General features: G+C 51.5%; 1 protein-coding gene across 5 annotated transcripts in view; it reads left to right on the top strand.

The window, feature by feature from the left end:
* The window catches only part of LOC101046281 (tyrosine-protein phosphatase non-receptor type substrate 1), a 43,993-nt gene that overhangs the window by 5,969 nt on the left and 17,033 nt on the right, over nucleotides 1-20,991 (top strand). For all 5 annotated transcript variants that reach the window (XM_039479410.2, XM_039479411.2, XM_039479412.2 and 2 more), the window contains one exon: nucleotides 14,815-15,168. In XM_039479410.2, the coding sequence (XP_039335344.1) occupies nucleotides 14,815-15,168 (354 nt within the window). The remainder of the gene's footprint in view (nucleotides 1-14,814; nucleotides 15,169-20,991) is intronic.

Genomic DNA, 20,991 nt, shown 5'->3' with positions numbered 1-20,991 from the left:
CGCCTGCCTCAGCCTCCCAAGGTGCTGGGATTACAGGCGTGAACCACCCCGCCTGGCTGTCCTTGTAGCTTTTATGCTGTTGGGGGATGGACAGATTGAGCAGAAACCCAGGCTAGAGTGATTTAATTGCCTGTTACTAGGGACTGAGCGCTGTGGGCACAGCCTGCCTCTAGGTGTCTCTGTCTGGATCCACAGGTCTGCAATTGTGGATTCCCGGACCTGGGAAGCCGTAGGGGGCCTGAGAGAGCCCTCTGTGCTTTCATCCAGTGCCTTATTGTGCAGCCAAAAGAACAGAGAGAAAAAAACCGGCCGGGCCCACGCAGGAGATCCATGGCACGGCTCGGTTGGAACGCCAGGCCTTCTGTGGTCCAGGCCAAGGCTTTTTAAAACTGGGCTATGCTGGAACTTTCCACTGTTTAAGCCAGAAACCTCACAGGATCCCGGATTCCGAGGGAAAACACTAAAGTATACCATCTGGCTCACTGCTTCCTGGGCTCAGCGCTTGGTGTGTGTGACCCCAGTGGTACTCACAGCCACCCTGGTGATATGCATCGTTATCATCTTCAGACCCATTTGATCCGTGAGGAAACTGAGGCTCTAAAAGGTGAAGCAGCTTGCCCAGGGCCACACAGTAAGCCTCAGATTTGGATAACCACTATCAGCCTAATCGCAGGGCCTGTGTGGTTAGCTGCTGTGCCTTTCCTTAGCCGTCACTGAGGCTTGCTTGACAGGTAGGGAAACTGAGACCCGGGTGTGCTGGCATCCTGCTCCCTTAGTGCTTTTCTCGTTCTTTTTATTTTTTTTTTGAGACGGAGTCTTGCTCTGTCACCCAGGCTTGAGTGCAGTGGTGCAATCTCGGCTCACTGCAACCTCTGCCTCCCGGGCTCAAGCAAGGCGTTGTTTTTTTGTTTTTTTTGGGGGGGGGTGGGCGGGGACGGAGTCTCACTCTGTCACCCAGGCTGAAGTGCAGTGGCATGATCTCGGCTCACTGAAACCTCCGCCTCCTGAGTCTAAGCAATTCTCCTGTCTCAGCTTCCCCGGTAGCTAGGACTACAGGAGCACACCACCACGCCCAGCTAATTTTTGTATTTTTAGTAGAAGCAGGGGTTTCACCATATGGGTCAGGCTGGTCTTGAACTCCTGACTTCAGGTGATCCACCCGCCTTAGTCTGTCAAAGTGCTGGGGTTACCTGCGTGAAGCACTGTACCTAGCCTCCTCTCGTATTTCTGTCAGTGCACCTTCCTATGAGGTCAGGGCAGTGTGTCTCCATCCCCATACTGGAGAAGGAAGCCTCTATTTTCACAGCTGAAACTGCTTTCCTGTTAACTTCTGGTGTTCCTGGGGCCGGTGTTCTGATGAAGCCCTCCACGAGATGGATTTTCCCTGCCAGGTGTCTGGCCAGGCCCTCAGTCCAGAGAGATGCAAAACAGCTGAGGTGGAAGTCGGAAACGCTGCAGAATTGGTTCTTTGTGTCTGTAAGATTTCCTGGCACATTCGTTCGGGGGCGCAGGGTGTTAGATGGCTGCAGATTAGCGCCAAGAGCCCAAGGAGATCAGGTGCTCGGATCAGGAGGGAGATTGGAAGCCGGAGTGAGCGATGGGCCTCCCAGCCAGGAGGGACGGCTGGAGCAGGTGGGTGGTGGGACCAGTGCCGTTTCTACCGCTCCATTCTTCAAGCCGACCGTCGGTGTTCTCCAGAAATGGAAGCCCGTGGTGGAAGGAAACTCTCGGTACACGATGTGCTCGGCACAAGCTGAGCCTTGAACATGTGTTAGCTCTTCCTTATCTTTTTATTTTGGAAAATTTCAAACATACGCAGAATGAGAAGGAATGAGGTAATGAGCCCCAGCTTTGACACTGATCAACTCTCTGCCATGCCTGTCCCCTGCCCCTCATTTCTGCTTGGGAGAGGAGAATTGGGGAATACCGTAAAGCTAGACATCGGGTATCGTTTCACCCACCGATACTCTCTCCACATCCCTTCATGTGTGCGGTTGTCTGATCCTCACCACGAGCCAAATAGCGTGGTCCTTCATCCCTACTTTACAGATAAAGACACGGAGGCTCCCCAATGCCAAGTGGGGCCCATCCTCAGACCACACAGCCAGAGTGGTAAAGCCAGGCTCTACTCCTCACTTGACTCTTAACCACTTTGCAGTCATTACCAGGGCCATTTTAATTGTAAATATTCATTCAACAAATATTTTTGAGCATCTGCTATGTGCCCAGGGATGGCTCTCGGTGCTTAGAGGATACAAATGTGAACAAGACAGACAAAAACACCTGCTCTCGAGCAGCGAACATTCTAGTGAGGAAGAAAAAGCACATCCAAGTAAACAAATGATGCCAGGTAGCTGGGGAGAAAAGCAGGAGCGAAGGGAGAAGGTCGGTCAGGACAGAGGGAGGGCTTCTCTGAGGGGCAGACGCCTGAAGAAAATGGAGAAGTAAGGCTGGGCGCTGTGGTTCACCCTGTAATCCCTGCACTTTGGGAGGCTGAGGCAGGCGGATCACCTGAGGTCAGGAGTTCGAGACCAGCCTGGCCAAAATGGCAAAACTCTGTCTCCACTAAAATACGAAAACTAGCCGGGCATGGTGGCATGTACTTGTAATCCCAGCTACTCTGGAGGCTGAGGCAGGAGAATCGCTTGAACCCAGGAGGCAGAGGTTGCAGTGAGCCAAGATTGTGCCACTGCACTCCAGCCTAGGTGGCAGAGCAAGATGCCATCTCAAAAAAAAAAAAGAAAAAAGAAAACGGAGGAGTAGCCATGGAGACAGCAGGAAAAGACCCCTCCGTGTGGGAGGAATGGCAGGTGCAAAGGCCCTGAGGCAGGAATGAGCTTGTACGTTCTAAGAATCGCAACGAGGCCAGGGGGGCTGGAGTGAAAGGAGAAGAGGTGGGGGAGTGAGCAGAGGTCAGGGCCAGGCAGCAGGATCTGGCTCACTGAGCACCTGACATAGAGCACGTCTGGCCTGCGACAGGATCACTATCCATTCTCTCATTTCCTTCTCACCACGGTTCTGTGAGATGGGAAATCCCATTAACCCAGTGAACAGATGAAGACACTGAGACTCAGAGAGGTAAAGTAACTTGCCCAAGGTCACACAGCTGTTATGTGCAGAGCCAGGATTTAGGCCCCCTAAATGCTGCGGCATCCCCGTTGCTGCTGTCCATGGCCACCCTTGCCCCCTTCAGGTTCTTCACCCACAGCTGCTGCAGTGAATCAAGTCATCTTTGCTCCTGCTGGAAACCTTTTTGGGGGCTCCCACTGCCCTGAGAATAAAATCAAAGGTCCTTACCGCATGGCATTTCTGGACCGTGTCTGTCTCTTCGTCCTCACGTCTTACCACTCTCCTTCCTCCCTGGGCTTTAGCCTTGGCAGCCTCCTTTCTGGCCCTCATCTTCACCAGCTTCTTTCCCACCCCAGGGCCTTTGCACTGCCTGTCTCTTCTGGGCACTGTGGGAGGCCATGGGGATGGCAGGAAGGTTGCTTTCCCAACCACCCCATTCCGAAAGAGGTTCTCGCCTGTGAGTCTCCGTCACTGGGCCAAGTCTGCCTGTTTCCTAGTGTTCCTAGCTATTTCTATATCAATTCGTTTCATTATTTCAGCCCCGTCTCCCCGACTAGGATATAAGCTGCATGAGAGATGGGCTATGGCTCTTACTCACCATTGGGCCTCCCAGGACCTCAGCACAGGGCCTGGCACACAGCAGGTGGGCTAATATATAGTGATTGAATGAAAGAGCAAGGCGGGTACTAAACTGACCTTTTTAAAGAGGAGGCGTGGAGTTTTGAGGTTCTACAAACAAAGCTTATTCCCTAACTACCACACAGCCCTACTCTGTGGCCGGGGCCGGGATCACACCACGATTCCCTGCCCATCAAGCTGTCATAAAGAGCCCTAAAATATCAGGAAGCACAAAGATATCAATGCCAGGTGGGGTAGGAGGAGGCGGCCAAGAAACCCCAGAATTTGTACTTAACATTCTGGCTACACAAACTGCTTGCCCCACTTTAGACACCATGATGAATGACGAGGTGCTGCAGACCATGAAACGTGACGCAGTTAGTGCTGCACTCTTGGCTGGGGATTGGTTTGGAGGGCCCACCTTGAGGGTAGCCTCCCCCGGAGGGTCACTGCATGAGATAGTCCAGTGCATGGTGAGGGTTAGGACGGAGGGAGGTGGAGTCAGACCGCTCGGCAGCCCCGTGACCCTGGCCAAATGGTGGTGCCTCCCAAGCTTCACATCTGGCCCTCTGTGAAATGAGGGTGGTGAGTAAGACAGCCCTGTCTTACTTACTGGGTTCCTGCAGAGGTTCACTGAGCCCTGTCTCGCTCGGGCAGCATCAGTGCCTATTAGCTATTGTTACTGCTATTATGTGATTATCATCATTTTATGGTTTGGGAATTTAAAAGCAGGTCGAGTCCCCATTCCATCTTTTGCCAGCAAGGAGACCTGAAACCCACTTCTCCGCCCCCTCAGCCTCAGTTTCCCCTTCTGTGAAAGGGAAGCTCGGTTCCAGCCCTGATGCTCCAGCCTGCATGTCTGCCTGGCCCTTTGTCCTGATGACTCCACAGACTCCTCTGGCAGGAGAGGCCATGGAGGGGGCGTCTGCTTTGGGGCGCATTCCTGAGCTGGAGTCTAGCGTGTGCCGCTTACTGGCTGTGTGCTCTGGGGCAGGTGTCTTCCCAGCGCTGAGCCTCCGTTTTCCCATCTGCAAAATGGAACCGCTAACACTATTTCCTCCCACATGGGTGACCGTTGAGGGTTAAGGAATTAAGAGCTGTGGAAAGTGCTTTTGCAAGCTGCAAAATGCTCTATAAAAGGAATCAGTGAATAGTGTCAGCTTGGGGAAAAATCCCGTCAGTCCGGAGACTGTCTGCTGCCAGCAGCCGAGTGTGCTGAAACCTTGGCAAATGTCGTTTAATAAATGCGTGTCGCTTTTAAGGGGGCCTTTATCTCGGCTGGGAAAATGTGTGCGCATCCTTGGCAACCTGAGAATCCAGAAGCCTGAACTGGAGAGGACCCATCACAGGGAGAGGCGATCACATAGGGTGGCTCCAGGCTCCAGCGTTGGAATCCCACCTCTGCCACTTACCTGCCTCTCCAGTCTCTGCTTCCTCATCTGTAGGAGGAGCCAGTGACAATAGCACCTGCCACTCTGGGCTGGGATGTCATGTGGGCTTATTGAGGGCTTCTGGTTATCTGGCCTAACCCATACATTGCCCCTGTGACAGTGTGGCTGTATGGCACTAGGGCCTGTCTCAGGGCAATGGTTGGGGCCTGGAGGTTGGGAGGACCTCCCTCTCAGCCTCTCCAGCCCTCACTCCAGGCCTCAGTTTCTTCCTCTGCAAAATGGGGAGAAGGAAAGAAGGTCCTTAGGTTGTCAAGGCACCAAGCCTAGTAGACGTCAGTATCTCCGCCTGCTCTCCCAGCCTCTGCTGGTCTCCCAAAGCCTGTTAAGTCTAAAAGGTGTTTATACTGTACACAGATTTGCAGTTCTTTTCCTGCCACTTTGCAAACAGGGTCACACTGCATCACTTCGTCACCTCCAGGCTCCATCTGAACCCAGCAGTCACTTCTTAGGGCTCGCAGCGCTGTCTCTCCTCCCTGCCTTCTCGCCAGCAGTGTGCTCAGCCTGCTCACAGGCCCACGCCAGACGGGCCTCATGCGCGCATCGAGGCGGAGCCGGTTCAGCTTCAGAGAGGCTCCTGAGCCTCTCAGGCTTAAGGACGTGGTCATCTGTCGTCCCCTTCCTCTTTAGACACCCATCTGTATGGTGACAGCTGCTCTGCATTGAGTACTCACACGGGGCCAGGCATGCTAGCCCGTGTCATCCTCAGAACAACCCTAGTATCGTCATCGTCATCATCATCACCACCATCATCATCAGACCCATTCTACTGATGAGGAGTCAGAGGTCTAGAGGGGTTGGGACATTTTCTGGAGTCTCATGGGTAGCAGAGTTGGAATCCAAACCAAAACATACCTTCAACCAGTGCCAGGCTCTGCCCCAACCCTGGGGAACAGAACTCAGTCCCTGCTCTCAAAGGACTTGAAGTGAGTCTAGGATAAGGAGATGGGCGCTTTAAAAAAATTAACAAGGAAATGCATAGTTTTTTGAGTGGGGAATGATATATAGAAAAATTACGCAGAGCCAGGGACATTGAGTACTTACACTGTGAAAGTTTTTTGAGTTATTGAGGTGGATAGTATTTTAGACAGAACGGCCAAGGAAGGCCTCTCAGATAGGCCTGAAGGAGGTGAGGCAGCCAGACGCGTGGATGTCTAGGGATGAGAGTGCCTGGCAGAGGCAATGGTGAGTGCAAAGGCCGTGTGCTGAGTGGAGAATCTGGCATCATTGGGGAAGAGAAAGGCTGTAGGGCCCCGCGGCCACTACAAGTTCTGGGTTTCACTCCCAGTGCAGTGGGGCTGTGGGAGGGTTTTGCATAAAGGAAGGATATCACCTGAGTTAGGTTTTAGAGGCTCCTCTGGCTGCTGGGGGAGAGTGACTGGTAGGTGAGGCGGAGGCAGGGAGGTCAGCATGGTGGCTCAGCCCGGGTGGTAAGAAGAGGTCAGGGGCTGACCACGGCTTGGAAGTGGAGCCAGCAGGATCTACTGACAGATGGGTTGTGGGACACGGATGAAAAGGAGTCAAGGAAATGTCTCATTCTCGGTCCAGCCCTTCTAACCACAGAGCATCTGAGCTGGGGAGGGAGAGGGCTGCATTTCCTGCCTACACGTGAGGAAACAGGCTTAGAGAAAAACGACTTTGCTGAGTCACCCCGCTAGAGACAAGACATACAGGTCATCTGGCCCCAGAGCCCGAGCCTCAGACTGTCTCGGCACTTCAGAAGTTTACCTTCTGCATGGAAAGGGCCGCCAGGGTCTGCCCCTTTTCTGCAGAGATGTGACACAGCACTGCATTCTCCGAGCTACCCAGAGTGAGGGTGACAGCGTGGGGCCCTGAGTCCCTGGGCCAGGCCTCAGCTTACTTACCGGGCCACACGCACCCCCACTTTTGGTGGCTTCAGGGCAGGTAGTAGTTTCTACCGCAGCACCTGGTTTGTCCTTGCCCAATGAGCATATCCAGTGGTGCCAGCAGAATGCTGCCAGTGCTGGCCTGCTCTTCAGATGCGCAACTGAAACCATCCTTCAGGGCACTGTGTTAGCACAGCCCCAGGCCTCATCTCAGCTTCCTTACAGCCAGTGAGCATGTTCCAAGGACGCTACCCTGTCACCTCTGCACCTTCCTTCACCCCAGCCACTGTCAGCCTTTAAGACCTAGCTCAGGGGCCACCAGCTCCAGGAAGTCTTCCTGGGTCTCACCCTCTTGCAGGACCCCATCCCCAAACCACCTCTTGCAACATCGACCACCACGTGCACGGTCATCGCTCGTGTCCTGGATGGCCCCACATGCTAAGATATTCTCAAGGGCAGGGGCCTGGCTTACTCAGCTGTTTTCTGTGGTATCTAGGCCGGGGCCTGGCAGCAGAGTGAGGTCTGAGAGGGCATGAATGAATCATTCTGACTCCAGAGGAAATCGCTGTGTGGTCATGGCTATTGGAGCCCCAGGCTCTCTTCTTAGGAACTGCGGCCTCCATGCAGCCACCCACTGGCACAGCCCCAGCCACGAATGCAGCCCCAGCTGCCTTTTGCCTCCCTGCATGGGATCATGGCTCCAGCAGATGGTTCTGGGCTGGCCTGTCCACTGCTGTGCCCTGTGGCCAGCACTTAGTAAGTAGATGCTCTAGAAAGATTAGCACCTCCTATCAAGGGCAGGACCCTAGACAGATGCCACTTCGGGTGTTGACCACCAGGAGCCCATGGTAGACTTGAAGAGAGTGTGTCTCCCCACGTCCGCCATCACCCTTGTGCTTGTGGAAACCTACACAGTAAGCTCATCTATGCCAGGCACATTCCCAGCTGGACACACTCCCAAACACGGGCTCACGGACACATGGGGTGCACACAGATAGTGGCGCGTGCACGCCTCCCTGCTTGTCAGTGCACACACCCTCACAGTCACATTTACGCATACGCCACTCTGTCACACACGTGCCATCCCGCACACACCCTCCACACACATCCGCGCCACACTCACGTGCGTGCCACTCCTGCAGCCACCTTCCTACACACTCACACCCTCCCACACATGCCCCAGCCGCCATGATTCACACTTTCCTGCACACAACTCACATGCCCACGCCCATGATCCCTAGCCCCCCATTCAGACACACTCCTGTGCTGCGCGCACATATTCCAGCACACAGGCACCGTCTCTTTCACACTCCTGATGCCCACCCGTGTATACATGTGTACAGGTGCTCGTGCTCTGTACACTCATGTGCATACTGTTAGGCACACCCAGCACACTCATGTTCACGTGCTCTATTGCACAGCCCTGTACTACCTCCTGTGTGCATCAGCTTCAATGCACGTTCATGTTCACATGTTTATTGCAAGGTCCAGTACTGCACCCTGTGAACACCCTCTTTAATGCACACTCACATGCATGTGTCCTCTTGCACACACCTGCACTGCATACTCTTGCACACAGCATTAAATCACACCCAGAAGATAGAGGCAGCCCCTGATAAGGAGCTGCGGTATGCGTAGGGTGGAAATCACAGCCTTTGGAGGATGGTGAATAACAGTAACGGTGAGGGAAGAAGGGAGCTGGGTATCACTGCAGCCACTTTAGAATGATGAGCGCTGTGCACTGCCGGAGCTCTGGCCATAGCCTCCCAGCCCCGGGGCTCCTTGAGTAGAAACAAAGAATCTACAAGGAATCCAAACAGGCGGCCTCCAACCTGTCCCTGTGGCTCCTGCTGTGGTGGCCCACCGCTTCCAGGGGATGGGCAAGTTTCCATGCAATGACAGTGAGTACCCGCCTGGGCAAGGCTGGCTCTTGGGAAATGTGCTTGTTAGCTACATTCTCCCCACCCCCATGAGGCAGGCTTCTGGAGGACTCACACCCAGGGGCAAGGCAGTCCTCCCCACCCCCACCTCAAGCTTCGGTTCTAAGTTGATTTTTTTCCATTAGGAAAAGCATCCATGCAGGCTGGGCATGGTGGTTCACTCCTGTAATCCAGCACTTTGGCCAACTGAGGCAGGTAGATCGCCTGAGGTTGGGAGTTTGAGACCAGCCTGGCCGAAATGGTGAAACCCTGTCTCTACTAAAAATACAAAAATTAGCCAGGCATGGTGACAGGTGCCTATAATCCATCTACTTGGGAGACTGAGGCAGGAGAATCGTTTGAACCCGGGAAGCAAAAATTGGAGCGAGCCAAGATCGTGCCATTGCACTCCAGCCTGGGCAACAAGAGTGAAACTTCATCTCAAACAAAAAAAAAGAAGAAAAGAAAAAAGAGAATAGAAAGCATCCATGGTTATTTTTTTTCATTCTTTATGAAAATTATTTTCACCGTTTAATCTCAAGCCACACAGGAACATTGTTTTTTAAGCAATCAAATATGTCTTCTAAGCCCCAGTGGTCGGTTCTCAGCCCCCCTCTTACTGCGTCTCTCAGTGGTATTCGAGGCAGGTGGTCGCAGCCTCCTTGGCCAATTCAAAGAAGAGAAAGGAGATGTGGCTGGAGAAACAGGTCACAGGAAGGGGCCAGGTGATGGATTCTAAGATGCCAGCAGGGGGTTAGGTACGTTCCAGATGTAATCATTGGAGTGATTTCTTTGAAGTCTATCTTTGTCTCTGGGTGGAAGCTCCATGAGGCCAGGGACACAGCCATTTCACAGCCCCTTAGCTCAGAGCCTGGCACAGGGAAGGATCCAGAATGCAGCACTCACCACCTTGTGCTGAGTTCCTCTTACAGCAAACACATGGTTACCACCCACTGTGCTGACTTCTTCCCGTAGGAAATGTCTTCATGGGTTTTGTCTCGTTACTTTTTTTGTAAAAGCAATAAATGTTCGCTGCAAAAAATACAATATATTATATATTATAAAGTAATAAGGAAACATGCCCACCCCCTCCCACCTCAGTCCCAGTTCCCAGATGTAGCACACCACAACAGTGCCGTGTTTAACTTACTGTCCTTGCAAACCTTTTTCTCTAGACATGCGATTGACCAATCAGTAAATATTTACTGAGCATCTACACTTGCCAACCACAGTAGCAGGACTGGGAAAACAGCAGTGAACCAAACAGACTAAATCCCTGGAGGGGAGGTTCATTCAAACAATACACATACAGTAACATGCATAATTACATGTAGAGATTTTTTTTAAAAAAACAAAATAAGATACTATAAATATTCTTTCATGTTCATCCAATTTAGAGAATCTGAAAATTGCCCAAAGTAGAAGGGGAAGAAACAAGAAAAACCTCATGAGGGCTAGATTCATGATCCAAAGAGAGTTACATTTTATAGCTTTGTATAGTACCCTCCAGTTGTTTATATATAGTTTTATTTTACAAAGTTACGATCATACTGAGGATAGAGTTTTTTCTTCATCTTTTTTTTCTTACAAAAGTAACGCAAACAGAAAACATAAATGAGCAAAATCTGATGTAAATCTACCACTCAAAATCAATTCTGGCTAATCCTTAATATCATTTTTCCCCCCAAAACTGAGAGGTTGGGATCACACTGAATCCACCACTTGGTAAAAGACTCTGATCTTGTAACACATTTCCATTGCAATTCTTTTTTTGTTGTTGTTTTGTTTTGTTTTTTTGAGACAGAGTCTCGCTCTGCCACCAGGCTGGAGTGTAGTGGTGTGATCTCAGCTCACTGCAACCTCCGCCTCCCGGGTTCAAGCGATTCTTCTGCCTCAGCCTCCTGAGTAGCTGGGAATACAGGCATGTGCCACCACACCCAGCTAATTTTTGTATTTTTAGTAGAGATAGGGTTTCGCCGTGTTGGCCAGGATGGTCTCAATCTCTTGACTTTGTGATCCGTTCACGTTGACCTCCCCAAGTGCTGGGATTACTGGGGTGAGCCACTGCGCCTGGCCTCCATTGTAATTCTATACCATCATTTTCATGGCTATAGACTTAGCCCATAGCTTTGAAAGTGGATTCACTGTAATGGGATCAGTCAGTCTCCTTTCCTTGGATATTAGGATACTATCAATTTTTTATTTTCACACAAACACTTAAGTGAATGAAGCAAAATGTCTGCATGTATTCTTAGGTGCCTAAAGGTATGATGTTAGATTGTTTTTCTTCACTCGTGTTTTCACTACATGAAAATGTTGATTGCAGTTATCTTTGATGGTATTCTGTGAGATCATTACTTTGTTTTTATACTTCTTTATTTTCTCTAAACGCCTTGCAATGAACAGGTTTTATTTGCATAAACACAATATTATTTAAAATTATGCCATGAAAATTTCTATATGGCCGCCGTTTTCATGGTAATGGCTCGTTACGGCTGCCTATAATTTCACATAGGGGATAGGCCGTAATTCACTTAACCATCCCCTATCATTGGGTGTCTGGGTTTTTGCCAACACCTTTAAGATCGTTAAACAGGAAACCTACTCCTTATCTGGGGTTACGTCCTCATGGGGCAGCCCGGCAAAGGCTGCTGAACAGATTTCACACCTTTGGTTCATCCTGCCACACTGCTTTCCCGAGAGGATGTTCCAGTTTCCACTCCCACCAGCAGTGCGTGAGAATGCCTGCCCAGCCGCCCTCCTCTCCCTGAGATGGTTCAGGCCCCTGGACGGCCACATCCTCTGCCAGGAGGGCAAGAGAGAGCAGGAAACGATTTGGCCAGTGAGTGACCCCAGACCCAGAACCAGGAGTGATTTTTAACAAGCCTGCTTCCTAGAACAGAACCTGCAGAGAAAAAGAAAGCAAGCAAGGGGGAAAAGAAAAGAAAAAAAAAAAAAACCTCTCTACTGGAAAAAACACACACATACACAGATTAAAATAATATTTGGCACTTACGTCGCACTTTTAAAATTCTTCAAACGCTTTATAAACACTAGCTAATTAATTAAGCCGCCTAAATCTGGCTGCAGTTGGTGGAGAGAGCTTGAGAGGAGCTAAAAAAAAAATGGGGGAGCCAGCCCTACACCACTCCAGATTTTATTGTCGCCTGCCTGGGGTGTGATTACAGGCCTCCGGCTGCACCACAAGAATAGCCCTGCTCCAACATGCGGCATGCCTGACTCCACAGCCTCTCCTGCGCCTCCTGCTCCCTCACCAACTGCTGACTCACAGCCCCGTGTGGTGTTATTGATAAGGATAATAATAACTGCAAGCCAGGCTCAGTCCCGGGCTCCAGGCCTGCACCCTCTCCTGGATATGCCAGTATCAACGCTGTTTAACAGATGAAGAGGAGATCTGCCCAGGGTCGTGGAGCCAGCGAAATCCTTCCTTCATTCACTCATTACCGCATTCATTCTGCGTATTTTTACTGATGATACTGTTATAGGCAGGAGGTTGGAAACAGTCCCTTGTGGATCCTGCATCTACTATCGGGAATACGACAATCCAGAGAAAATCAAATAGATGGATCATATAGTCATGTGATAACAACGGGAATAGGAATGAACACTTACCAGCACCTATGCAGCAGGCATACCACCGTGTCAGGGTCCGCACGACTGTGCTGGGTGGATGCCGGACCCCACTTTGTGGATGATGGAATGGGAGTCCAGGGAAGGTGGGTGCAGAGGGGGCTAGGAGGGGAGCCGTGCCGTCGCCCAGGCCTGCTGGCCCCAGCAACTGTGCTTCCTCGAGGCAGCCTTTCCAGTTGGTCCAGTCTCGAGGCTGAAACGCAGACCTATTGGGAAAGTTCCTAGCTCAGTGCTGGCAGCTGCTGGTGCTGCCTCTGATGTCCCCACCCGTATGGGCCTCCTGGGCCTCCCACACATCTGGCCACCAGCCCCACTCCTCTCAGGCTATCTGATGCTGGCTGAGCCTCTGTCCACTGTGGGTTCTGTTTTTTTTTCTCCTGCGCCATGAGGGTCTTGCCATGCTCAACTTGGCACTCTGAGCCTCCACTCACCTGCCGTGAGAACCGGGCCCCAAGGGTGATCCCTTGCCAGAGTAGATTCTGGGAATGGGGGAAAGGCAGGACGATGGCCACGGAGCCCTGGGCTTGCTGCGGTGAGGGCAGACGGGGGTCTGTGAGCCTTTCCTGGACTGCCCTGCCCCTGCCAGAGGGGCGGTGCCAGGCCATGGGTTGGTGGGTAAATTTGCAGGGTCTCTCAGAGCCAGAGGGGCTGCTTAGGACAACTTCTGCAACCTTGTCTGATGTACAAGGCAAAGGTGGCCCAGGTCAGGGCAGGACAAGGTCACGTGAAGGGTCAGTGGACCCTCCGACTGGGGCCCTAGGTCACCTGTCACCTGCATACCAGGCAGCTGCCTCCTCTGTTTACCTCATTCTCTCCCTCTCCCCCGTTCTCGCCCGCCCTCTCACTCTGCCTCTGTCTGTCTTTTATGCATGTGTTTCTCTGAGGTCTCTAGGATCATGATCTGTTTTTGCTTCTTGTATCTCACCTTGTTCAGTCGAGGCCCTGGCTGTGCCTTGCTCTGAACTGTTCTCACTCGGCCCGTGAGCATCTTCACATCTCTCGACAGCCTCATCCTGCCCTCCTCGTCCTGTCTGGACTGTCCCCTCTGCACCCCAATCTCGCCACCCAAGGTCCGTGTCTTATGTGCCCCAGTGTCTCTGATTGGAGCCCAGGCCCCTGCAGCCGACCTCGGCAACTCCTTCCAGCCACCCATTTGGGAGCCCTTGAGGCCTGGACTGGGTCCAACTCCAGTGTGTCCCCATCACATTGAGGCCTGGATCACAGGGCATCAGCAAGTGTTGGTGAGAGTGAAGTCTGAACAACAGCCGCCTCCTTGTTTCTTCAGTGTGTAGTAACAACAGCTTCCCCGGTGCCCAGCTCAGGGCTAAATGACTTCTATGTGTGATCTCATGTTCTTTTCAAACAAAGCAGAGGCCTGGGGGGTGTTCTACCCATCTTGTAGATAAGAAAACTGAGACTCAAAACCGATGGATAAACTAGGGTCCCATACGAACAAGGGGCGAGCCAGGTTCCAAACCAGGACCGATGACTGTAAAGACCACATGCTGAATTCTGACACTGTCCCCAGCCTTGGCTTGTTTTGTCCTCCTAGAGATCCGTTGAGGTGGGGTCATAGGAACTGTTTTATAGATGAAGCAACCAAGGCTGAGAGCAGTAAGGGCAAACTAAGGGCATCTCTTGCATTTGTGTGGCACTTTGCAAGCCGGGCTCGGCCCCGGGCTCCAGGCCGGGACTCGCACACACTGGCATGAGTCTACACTGGATCTTATTGGTCACCTGAGTGGTGGCCCAAGGACACAGGTGTAGACCAGTGATCCAGAGCTCCAATCACGTTCTCCTCCTGCCCAGGCCGCTGAGGACAGCCTCCCGTCTCGGGGCCTGCATCCTGGGCCAGGCCAGAAACAGAACCTAACGCCTTGTAGAGCCCCACACATGCCAGGCTCCTGCCTCTGAGTCCTGGCCCAGGCTGTTCCCTCTGTCTAAACACCAGGCCCCCTTCTGGTTAATTCAGATTGGAATTATAGAGTCCAGCTGAGATGTGACTCTTCCAGAGAGGGTCCAGGCATTGGAAGCCACTCTCTGCCATGTCACTGAGCTTTCTGTGCCTCAGTGTCCCCACTTAGAATACAGGCTCATGTTGCAGGTTTCTTGTGAGGGTTAAATGAGATAATATACACAGTGTGCCGAGTTCAAGGCCTGCTCCTGGTGTGCACCCAGTTAATGAAAGTCATTGATAAACACTTGAGGAAACACAGAGAATCATGTAAGGATGAAAGAATCACTGCTTTGTGCTCCTTTCAGGAGTGGCAGGTGAGGAGAATGTGCAGGTGATTCAGCCTGAGAAGTCCGTGTCCGTCGCAGCTGGAGAGACGGCCACTCTGCACTGCACTGTGACCTCCCTGGTCCCTGTGGGGCCCATCCAGTGGTTCAGAGGAACTGGACCCGGCCGGGAATTAATCTACAATCAAAAAGAAGGCCACTTTCCCCGGGTAACAACTGTTGCAGACCATACAAAGGGAAACAGCTTGGACCATTCCATCCGCATCAGTAACATCACCCCAGCAGATGCCGGCACCTACTACTGTGTGAAGTTCCGGAAAGGGAGCCCTGATACGGAGTTGAAGTCTGGACCAGGCACTGAGGTGTCTGTGCGGGGTGAGTACAGTGTGGGCCTCCTTCATCCCCTGGTGTGTGACCACCAGGGGATAAGCCAATAATAACGCCCTCCATTCTTTGAGCCATGATCAGGTGTGGTGGTGGGTTCTCCTTTTCATAAATTGATGTCTCCCCCTTTTACAGATAAGGGAAGTTGAGGCCTGGAGACGTCATGCTATTTGCTCAAGGCTCCATGGCTGGTAAAGAGTGGGAAAGTCAGCATCCTCCCTCCGTCTGCCTGGCTCTGTAGCCCTTGCCAATTCTAATCTGCCCAGCCCTTTGGGTCCACAGATGAGGGATCTGACAGAGTGACTTGTCCAGGTACAGGGCCAGACCTCACCTGCCGCCTCCAGAGAGCACTTCCCTCTCGGGGTGGTCAAGTCTCCTCTAAGTGACAGGCACTCACTGAGAACCTACTGTGTGCCAGGCTCCACCAAGCTTGTGTTCTCATCCTTTACAATGAGAAATCCACCCAGGGCAGCGAGCAGGGAGGGTGTGCTTTTCTTTATTTCATCACCAAACATCGACTGAGAAGATTCCTAAAAGGCACAGATTTACTGTTTAGTCTGATGGCCCTGGTGAGAGGAGAAGCCAGAGGTTCCGGCATTTTCTATGGGTCTTTTAGAAAAACCCTCCTGCAATTTAGGGACTGATTTTTGCAGTCACCAAAGGCTCTGAACAAAGCTGGGTCATCATAGAAGGTCTCCCATTCGAGGAAAGAGGTCTTCCTTCTGGGTGACTTCAGGTTCCTCAGTTAAGGCAGCAAAGATGCTCACTTGTGTTTGTTGCCAGGGCCCCAGGATCCTTGTTCCAGCTCCTGATCCTGGGACATTAGTGCAGGAAGGACCCTCAGAGCATCCAGCCCAACCCCCAGTTACAGGTGGCAACTTGAAGTCAGGAGATGACAGGGGCCTTGCCCATAGTCACAGGGCCAGTTAGTGACAGGATCTGGACCAGAGCCCACATCTGATTCCAGGGAGGCTCCTTCCTGCCTCAGTGTTAGACATTGTTTCCATAGAAGAGCCTGGAGCATCACAGCTGCTCAATTAAAGCTCCTTGAACAGAACCCCTAAGCAGGGAGCCAGCACTTCTCCTTTTCATCAGTTTCCCAAAGGTTCAGAAGACTCACGTTCAGACCCCATTGGTGACTAGGAAACCTCTCCCAAATGTAAACCATATTATTCGATATTGAGATTTCGTGTCAGAACATAGAGACCTGCTCTGTTGTGTAATAGTTACAGAGTACTCCAGCTTATGGAAATGTCAGATTTATTTTACATTCTTCCATTGATGGCTATGTAAGTTGTCCCCAACCTTGAGTTATTAAAACAGTCCTGCAGTGGATGACCTTTATATGTGTGTCACCCTCAGGTGGGAGATGCCCGCTGGAGGTGCCATTGCTAGATCAGAGGGGGTGTGTGTTTTAATTTGTGTGGATATGGCCTCATTTCCCTCCTAGACATAATGAGTCCCCCCACAACCGCTGGACATGGGCAGGGAGGGTGGCTTTATTCTGATTGTGCAGATATTACAGGAAAAGACATTGAAGTTCCCAGATGAGGCATCCCATGCCTAGAGAGTCGCAGCAAGTGAGTGGCTCAGGTGTGACTCGGTTCTGCCGCCTCCTAGTAGAGTGCTCGCTCCTCTTTGCCATGCTATCAGCCTAAATGATGTCCTGGATGAGAAAGGAGGGAGGCAGGAGGGGGCCAGGGAGCAGCAGCTGGGCCAGATCCTGAGCCTGGCACTTTCTCCGTTGATAACAAGTACTAGAAGGAAGAGCCATGTGTTTGCCCCTTTTACAGATAAGGACTCTTGAGGCCCAGAGAGGAGACCTAAGTGGTGAGCAGGTTGGGGAGCCTTGACCCACAGTCCCTGTGTCTGTAACACGCAGCTGTGCTTATCAGTGTGGAGAAATGCTCCACCTTCTCATTCCACTCTGGCAGTTCTATAGCAATACACATAGGCTGAGGCGGGAGAATCGCTTGAACCCAGAAGGCGGAGATTGCAGTCAGCCGAGATCATGCCACTGCACTCCAGCCTGGGTGACAAAGCAAGACTCAGTTTCAAAATAAAAAAGGAAAACAAAGCAGAGAGTCCTATGGAAGTAGGAGGGGCCGGCCCCCGTCAGAAAGGTCCTGCAGGTGTCTCATGATATAGGAACCTGTTCCTATAGGACAGGTCTCAGCACATCACCGAGCAGCATCCATGGAGCAGAATCGGGCCTCCTGCAGCCAGCAGACCACGCGCCCACCTATTCCTCGTGCCGAGGACTAAGGATGCGGAGATGAGGGGTTTCCTGGTGGGTTCTTTGGGCCCATAGGAGCAAGAGTTTATATTCTCCCCTCGGGCTCTCAGGAGCCCACCAACTTCAATTTATGGCAATAGGGTAACCAGGTCTGGGTACCCTGGAGGGAGGCTTCTCCCTGGAATTGCATGAAGTCAAGAATCTCAAAGTGAAAAAGGGAAGATGGTCAGTGTCAGGGTTCATGAAGTTTAGGTACTTGCTCAACTGATAGACATGAAAGCTTGGGGAACACTGGAAATGCCCATTGGACACATGGGGGATGAGGGAACGGTGCCTTTGTTTCCCTCAGCCTCAGTTTCCTCCTCTGTAAAATGGGGATTATCAGGGATGCCTTTGGCAGAGTTCCTGGATTTGAGTTCCTATATATAAATCAGCCAGTGCAGAGTAGACAACCCCAAATCAAGGTGTTACTTTATTTATTTATTTACTTTTGAGATGGAGTTTCACTCTTGTTGCCTAGGCTGGTGTGCAATGGCATGATCTCAGCTCACTGGCAACCTCACCTCCTGGGTTCAAGCGATTCTCCTGCTTCAGCCTCCTGAGTAGCTGGGATTACAGGTGTCTGCCACCACACCCAGCTAATTTTTTTTTTTTAATATACTTTTAGTAGAGACAGAGTTTCATCTTGTTGATCTCAGGTGATCCACCCACCTCAGCCTCCCAAAGTGCTGGGATTACAGGTGTTACCCTCCACACCTGGCTATCAAGGTGTTATTTTAAGATGTGTAACCTTGGGCAACCCAATTCCCCTTGGTGAGCCTCAGTTTCCCCATGTGTAGTATGTCGAGAATTGTCCCAACCTTTCCAGGATGTTATGAAGATGCAGTGAGCCTGGGGAAACAACAGACCTTAGTAAGCAATGGGCTTTTCCCAAGATCGTGTGATCCTGGGCAAATCCTGGCTTCCCTTGAGTCCTCATTTTCCCTGTCTGTGAAATGATGATGATAATTTCAACCCTCAGGGGTTCTGTGAGGATTGGAGAGGATGTACACAGAGCCTCAAATGGTGGTGGTGTTCGGGTTATCCCTGAGCTCCTGCAGAACTGTGGTTAGGAGAGCGTGGCCAGAGCCCGGCTTCCTGGGGCCATATCCCAGCCCTGCCACCTCCTGGATCTGTGACTTGGGACAAGGCACTACGCCACCATGGGCCTCAGTGTCCCCACTTGTCAGTGATAACACCAGCCTCACAGACCAGGAGTAGGGACCGAATGAGTTAAAAATCCTGTGAAACTTGGGGCAGCGCCTGGTCTGCAGTCAGTGTTGAGCAGATGTGAGCTGTGCGACGCTGAAGCCCTGCAACCTCAGGTGGGTCAGCGCTCCTCCAGGTCTCAAGTATAAATGGTGCTTAGCGTGTGCTCAGGTCGCTTTCAATCTTGGCTGCTCTTTAGAATCATCTGGGAAACTTTGAAATAAATTCCAGGCTCCACCACAGAAATGCCTCTTTAATTGGTGTGACATGGGTGTAGGCATCTGAAGTTTTTAGATAATCCAGAAGATTCTAATACAGAGCCAGGACTGAGAACCCCTGGGATAGATACCCGGAGGTCACAGAGGACAAGTTGGAAAAGATGGTCCTCTGTGGTGCCAGATGGGAGAACAGATTTTCAGGGTGTGGATCCTTCTGAACAACATGAGCCCGGGACAGCTCTTCCGAGGCCCCAGTGGCCTGGCCAGACTCCCTCTCATGATACAGGCCTCAGGGGCCAAGGTAGGGCCCCAAAGCCCTGCTCAGATCCTGCCCCAGTGCGGGGGAAACTTCTATCCTGAAAACGTCTGTCTAAATACCAGAATCACAGCATATCCTTGCAATTCAGCCCCAGAACCCTCCCTGTCTTGACACACCAATATGTCACAGAGAAATCTGCTCCCTCCTCCTTTAAAATGCTTCCAGCTTCTGTAAATAGCTCCTCTGGAGGGAGGTGCCTGTGATCTTGTTTGTGTTTTGAAAGCCAATTCTCGCCAAACTTGTTTCCTGAGGGGATTGTTCAGAAAAGGGGGAGAGAATCCTCACTCGGTGGTTTCTGCTCCTTTTATCATTTGGGTTTGTCATGAGCTGCAGGGAGCAGGGTTGTGCCTTTTCTTGGTGTTTCCACTCTGCTTCGTTCTGCTGCCTAAAGGATAAATGTATAGATTCAGAAGCAGTAATGGCCAAACCACCTGATAACAGTCACAGGGGCCATTTATTAAGCACCTACTACATGCCGGGCTCTGTGCTTACCTCCAGCCTCCCTCATCTTACCAGGGTGGGGCTTGTGTCCACTTTTGGCCCTGGGCCTCTCTGAGCTTCTTCCTAAAAGGTACTCACAGCAGAGATGCAGTGAGGGTTCAAGAGCTGAGGGGCATAGAGGGGCAGCCAGTGTCCAGCTGCAGAGAAGCCCCGGGTAAATGGGAACTGACTACATCCCCTCAGCCCTATGGGGACATCCAGGCTGCTGGTATCGATGACTTGACTTCTTTAAGTGACACCCTCCTTACTGTGCCCTCAAAATGTTTGATGGGTGTTAGGGAGCAAGTTAATATTTACAAATGCAAGTATGTGTGATATGTGCTTCCTGGTGACTGCGATGGTAGGTGCGGGGTAATGATTAGCAATTTGGAGACATGTTTAGGGCCTGTCTACAGGGAGAAACAGCCCGTGTTCTGATTCAACCATTTGTGTGCCTTCAGGACCCCGGAATTGCTTCTGCCTGCTTGGGCGGGTGCCCTGTGTCTGTGTAATTACTTGATGGTTAGGAAATTATCCAGTTTGGCTTTCTCCATACTTGGCGATCTTTAATATCTGTCTAAAACTGACCCAAAGAAGGCCCCAGATTCAGAAAAGTGCCCCTTCCTTTCAAATTTAGCACTTGGCACAGATTAGACCCTGCTGGAATGTTTGTGGAGAAAATGAAAACTATGAAGAAAATTCATAAATACCTGAAGGGAGAGCTTTGGATAGGAATAAATTCTGGGTTAAAGTTAGATCTGTTTTTGCTTATTTTTGTGAAGCATCTTCTGTGTTTACCCAAAGCAAAACTGCTTCCATTGCCTCATTTAAGCCTCACTGCATCCCAGGGAGGAGAAATGCTGCCGTCCCATTTTACAGACAGGGAGCAGGGTGTGCCAGGCCGCCCCCTCTCGTGGGCTGAGCAGCCTGGTTCCAGCTCTTGTCATGGTGCCACTTTGCTACTTAGTCCCTGCATTGACCCCTACAAACGCTCTCTCTGAGGCTGCCACTGTTTCCCAGGGAGGCGGGGCAGGAACAGTGAATACCAGGGATGAGACCGGTGGTGAATTTTGATCCTGTGCCCACACTGGCGGAAGTCCCCTGTGTGGAGAAGACTTTGAACTCAGGCCTGGGCTTCCCTCTGGGCCCTGCCCTACACTGTCTGACCTCAGGCGGGTCCTCACGTCTCCCAACCTTTGCATCCTGCTCTGTAAAATGAGAATAAGGACACTGCCCTCGTTAATCCTTCCGCATTACTGGAAGGATAAAAAAATAATGTCCATGAAGGTTCTTAGCGTGTCACACACTCATCG

This window comes from Saimiri boliviensis, chromosome 9, assembly GCF_048565385.1.
Source record: "Saimiri boliviensis isolate mSaiBol1 chromosome 9, mSaiBol1.pri, whole genome shotgun sequence".
NCBI classification, from domain to species: Eukaryota; Metazoa; Chordata; class Mammalia; order Primates; family Cebidae; genus Saimiri; species Saimiri boliviensis.
The sequence above is the reverse complement of the archived record's forward strand: the minus strand, read 5'-3'. Positions and strand labels throughout refer to the sequence as shown.